Source organism: Trichechus manatus, unplaced genomic scaffold, assembly GCF_000243295.1.
Source record: "Trichechus manatus latirostris isolate Lorelei unplaced genomic scaffold, TriManLat1.0 scaffold00213, whole genome shotgun sequence".
Lineage (NCBI taxonomy): Eukaryota > Metazoa > Chordata > Mammalia > Sirenia > Trichechidae > Trichechus > Trichechus manatus.
This window is the reverse complement of record NW_004444149.1, coordinates 535625-540605: the sequence shown is the minus strand read 5'-3', so window position 1 is coordinate 540605 and position 4981 is coordinate 535625. Positions and strand designations below refer to the sequence as shown.

The 4981-nt window shown below is 52.3% G+C and overlaps 1 protein-coding gene across 1 annotated transcript in view; it reads right to left on the bottom strand.

Annotated features, from left to right (window-relative positions):
* Positions 1 to 475, bottom strand: part of NES (nestin) — an 8695-nt gene extending 8220 nt beyond the window's left edge. Inside the window, exon 1 of the mRNA XM_004388471.1 lies at positions 3 to 475. Within this exon, the coding sequence (XP_004388528.1) occupies positions 3 to 475 (473 nt within the window). The remainder of the gene's footprint in view (positions 1 to 2) is intronic.
* Positions 476 to 4981: the final 4506 nt, after the last annotated feature.

Here is a 4981-nt window from a genome sequence, read left to right as displayed (position 1 = left end):
GGGCGCAGGCGGCCTGCGCGTTCAGGCAGGCGCGCTCCTCCTCGTGCTCCGCGCGCAGGGCCTCTAGCTCGCGCTCCAGATCCGCAGCCTGGTTGCTCAGCCAGGTCTGGGCACATTTCTCGGCCTCGACGGCCCGCCGGCTGCGGGCTGCCTCCTCCGCCGCCTGCTCGCGGGCCAGACGCTGCTGCTGGCATCGGCCGGCCACACCCTCCAACTCTTCCGCCAGGTTGTCGCGCGCCACTTCGGCCGCGTGCTTCTCCCGCCAGCGCTGGTCCACGAGGGCCCGCAAGGCCGCCAGCTCGTCATCGGCGCGGGCCCGCCAAGAGGCGTCTGCAGACTGTGCCCGAAGACCTCCGAGCTCTGCGCTCAGCAGTTCATTCTGCTCCTCTAGCGCCTTGACCCGGGACAGGTAGATCTCCAGGCGCCGGTTGAGCTCCCACATCTGAAAAGACTCCTCTCCCAGGCAGCCCTCCATCCTATTGGTCTGACCCACAGAAGGTAGAGAGATGCGGGACACCAGGAGACGGGAGCAGTTCTCAGAGCTCTTAGGGCCACAGGAAGGAGAGACCGATGGTGGCACGGACGAAGCAGGGCGGGGCGCGGGTAACAGCCGAGCGACTGAGAGCCGGGAGCTGAGCGAGGCTATTCATACTCCCGCCGGCCTGGCGGGAAAAGGGGCGGGACCCAGGCCTTAACCCCTTAGAGTTCAGAGAAACGGCGGCAGCCTCTGTCCCTGTGTCGCCGGGGTGCTGAGGAGTGGGACCAGAGACGGAGCCATGGCCTGCGGAATCCGATCCGATGGGGGTGGCTTTCTGCTGGAGGAGGCCTTGAGGAGGGGGCATAACCCGTGATAAAAGCAGACGACGAGCAGAACTGAGCCTGCACAGGGTGTGCCAGGGGATCCAGGCCTGGGAAGTGGGTGTGTGCCTCGGTTACTCAGCACAGGCAAGGGAGGGTATCATTTACTCGATTCTTCTAAGGCTCAGTTTCATCGTGCATAAAATGGCGGCAATGATGGAAACCCCATGGGGCTGCTGAAAGGATGGACTTAGCCGCTTTTCTTGTAAATAGCAAATGCTCATCCTTGTGAGATACTGAGCCGGGCAGCATTGCAGAGATAGGTTGGGAGACACTGCCTGGAAAACAACAACAAAAGCTGATATTGGGAGACACACACACACACACACACCCTGTTGCCTCAAAGTCCATCAGGAAACAGACCACGCATAGGGCGTCACGGGCTTAATTAAGAACGTTCTCCGCATTATTCACCGCCTTTCTTCCTACTTTCCTCCCATATAACCTGAGGCTCACAGACATACCCACTTCAGATAACGGAAGGCCTCCCCCAGTTCTCAGGGATGGGCACCTCCTCGTGTCCCTCATGTTAGATTTATTGGGAGCAGAGAGTGCCCCCTGGTGGCTTACAGGTCAGGCCAAGTAGAGGAAGCAGAAAGGAGGGACAGCTCTTTCATTCATCACAACTAGCCCAAGGTTATTGAGCCTTTGTGATGTGCCACATCCTGTGCTAACATTTGACTTACATTATCTAACGTAATCCTCAAAACAGCCCTTTGGGAGTTCTACAGTTCAGGGTGGGAGTAGCTGGGAAGGCTTTTTGGAGGAGGGGGTCCTTGAGCTGGGTGATGAGGGACAGGTGAGACTTGGAGTGTGTAAAAGGGAAGCAGGAGGAGGAGACTCAGGGATGATGAGACAGAGGGGATCTTTGGGGTCAAGGATTCCTGCTCACATAAAGCCAATTGAGCTCTTCACGTGTTTACTGAGCACCTACTATATGTCAGCACAGAGCGGAACTAGGAACTCTCTTCCAGCCCGGGAGGGGCTCACAGTCTGATGATGGAGGCAGCAGTGATGGGAGTTCACAGTCTGGTGGTGCAGGGAAACGTAATAAAATGATTACAATACTTAGTCGGCACCGAAGGTGTCCCAGAAATCTGGGGGAGCACAGAGGAGGGAGAGGGTTTTCTGGGTTCAGGGTGCAGCATGGGCAATGGCCAGGAGGCCATATCACCAAACCGCCATCCCACCCCTTGAGGAATCTAGCTCCACCCCAACCCTGTCCCCAGGCCAACTGGGCTTTGGAATTCACCACCAATATATGGAATGGAGGCCTGGGAGGGGCCAGTGGAGCACGGATTGGAGGATTGTCTAGTGTAGATTCAGAGACTGAGGATCCAGAATACCCAGGCTTCTCCACCTCACACTACGTCACAAACCTTGCTGTTTGGTTTGGGTGGGAGACCTCCTGTAATCAGGAGAGATGACTTGGGGTCTCTCCTTCCTCTCTTTCACCTTCTGGCTGTAGGAAGAGGGGGCTGAATCTTTGAGATCCTTGAGGGGTTTCCTGGAAAGGTAGGGTGACATTGGGGTGGGGGAATCCTCCCCTGAGCTCCTCATCCTCACCCAGGGACGAGGTATTTGCAGTATATCTCATGCAAAGAACACCAAGTCTGGCTTTTACATGTTCTAGCTAAATGACCTTGGGCATATCCCATAACCTTTCTGAGTGAGCCTCAGTTTACCTATTTGGTACCTGTTGCCATTGAGTCAATTCCAACTCATAGAGACCCTGTAGGACAGAGAAGAACTGCCCCATATGGCTTCCAAGGCTGTAATTTTTATGGAAGCAGACTGCCACATCTTTCTCCCTTGGAGTGGCTGGTGGGTTCGAACCGCTGACCTTCTGGTTAGCAGCCAAGCACTTTAACCACTGTGCCATCAGGGCTCCCACCCAACTGGTAAAGGGGATTAATACTTAGCCATCCCCTTATGTTTGTTCAGAGGATCAAAGGAGACAAGGTAGAGGAGTTCTTGGTACAAAGCCTTTTGAGAACCATCACGATGAAATCTATTAAGCTGGAGAGAGCTCCCCCCACCCCATGAACCACTCTTAGTGAGCTTGGAGAGTGTGGGGAACAGAGATGGCCTAGAATGCTGGGGAAGAATGTGATGTTGATTTTCCAAAGGTAGGTGATGGTGGATTCTAGCAACCACAGCCTGACGGAGCTGAGATCAATGCTTAGCAGATTCTAAATAGATAACAAGTGATTTGAAGCAATTACAAAAAAAAAAAAATCAGCCTTCCTGGGGGCCACCACGCACTCGGTGGGCATAAAGTGGACCAGGCAGCCTCCTTTCCTCCTCTAAGGAGGGTTACCAGGATTTCTGTGAGGCCTTGGCAGCACTTCTTATCATGTCCCTGGTGCCAGGAGGGGAATGTGGGTGCGTGATACATAGTGGGTGGACACAAAGTCAGTTCAGCTGTCATCCCCAGAGATGTCCGTGAGCAACCCACGGGGTTCTGTCCTTGGTCCTAACTATTAAAAGTTTCTATTAATGACGTGCATGAAAACACAGAGGTCATGTTTATCAAATCTACAGCTTATGCAAGAACTGAGAGATTTTAACAGAATGGAAAAAAATGAACCAGATAATATTCAGTAGGGACAAATGTAAAATTCTGCATCTGGTTTTAAAAAATCAACTACATAAGAACGGGAGAGTGGAAAGCCAGCTGAAGAGCATGTCTAGTGAAGAAGACCTGGGGGTTTTAGCAGACCACAAGCTTGGTATGAGCCAACACTGTAAGGTGACCATCTAAAAAAAAATAAAAACAGTGTAACTGATAAGAGATGAAAGATGTCCAGATCAGGGCTGAAGACATCCCTATTGTCCTCCACACCTGGGATCTTGTTCTGGACACTGTATTTTATGACAGACCTTGAGAGGTTGGAGGTCATCCCAGAAGAAGATGACTAGATGGTAAGGGATCTTGGAATCACGTTTGTTGAGGACTTTCTGAATAAACTCGTGTCTCCGGATTGAAGCTAAGCTCCCAAACTAACAATAATAGGCTCTGAGTACCACCCACTCTTAAAGTTGCCATACATACCCTGAAGACCTAACCCCTGCCCCAGGCTCCATGAGAGAAGGTGAGGTGTGAAGAAGCTATGTGCGGCATCACTGGAGTGGAGAGTAGCCAGCCCATGAGGACAGACTGTGGCTTCTCCTCCTCTCCTCAGAGGGGAAGGGTGATACCCCACCAAGGGGAGTCAGTGAGGGCTTCCAAGGGGATGACTCCTCAAGGTTGGGGGCCTGCCTCAAGGACACTTTGAAATCCCACTCTTGGGCAGCTATCTTTTAGGGCAGAGGGCTTGCTCATCTACCATCTGGACCTCACTGAGCAAGGCGCACAGACATTGGAGAGATGGCCCAGGAGCAGAGAGGACCACAGTGAGGGACAGGTGAGGTTCTGAGGGTCAAGAAGGCTCCATGAGGGGAGTCCCCTTGGGGCAGCCAGCTTTAAGCATTGCCACCCCCAAGGGAACTTCACATCTGAGGGAGGCTACCTGTAGCACCGACTAATGGCACTCACCCCTGTGAACTGCTTATGCCTCCAGAGAAGACATAAGTCTCGGAAGGGGCCAGAGAGGAGGGTATGTGAAGAGCAGAGCACTTCTATACCCACTGCTGGTCTTTGAACCTGGGACCAAGCCATGGGCAGGGAGTAAGGAAGAGCTTTTTAATGGGATCGGAGATTCAAGTTTTAAACTGATTAAGTTGAACTATAACCAGTTGCCTTTGAGTCAATTCTGACTCATGGCAATGCCATGTGTGCAGAGTAGAACTGCTCCATAGGGTTTTCAAGGCTATGACCTTTTGGAAACAGGTTGCCAGGCCTTTCTTACGAGGCACCTCTTAGTGGGTTTGAACTACCAACCTTACAGTCAATAGCCCAGCCACCACTTAACTGTCTACGCCACCCAAGGACTCTTTTGTTATGCTTTAGGTGAAGTGAATTGAACTATATAGGGCTTTTTTATATCCCTGAAATGCCCAGAAACCTCTGGGATCTGCCAAAATGCCGTTAAAGATAAGAAGAGGGAGATACAGCAGAACATCATTGCAGGCAGCAGTCAGAGAGATCTAAAACCGTTACATCTTTGGTACCTCCCCTCCC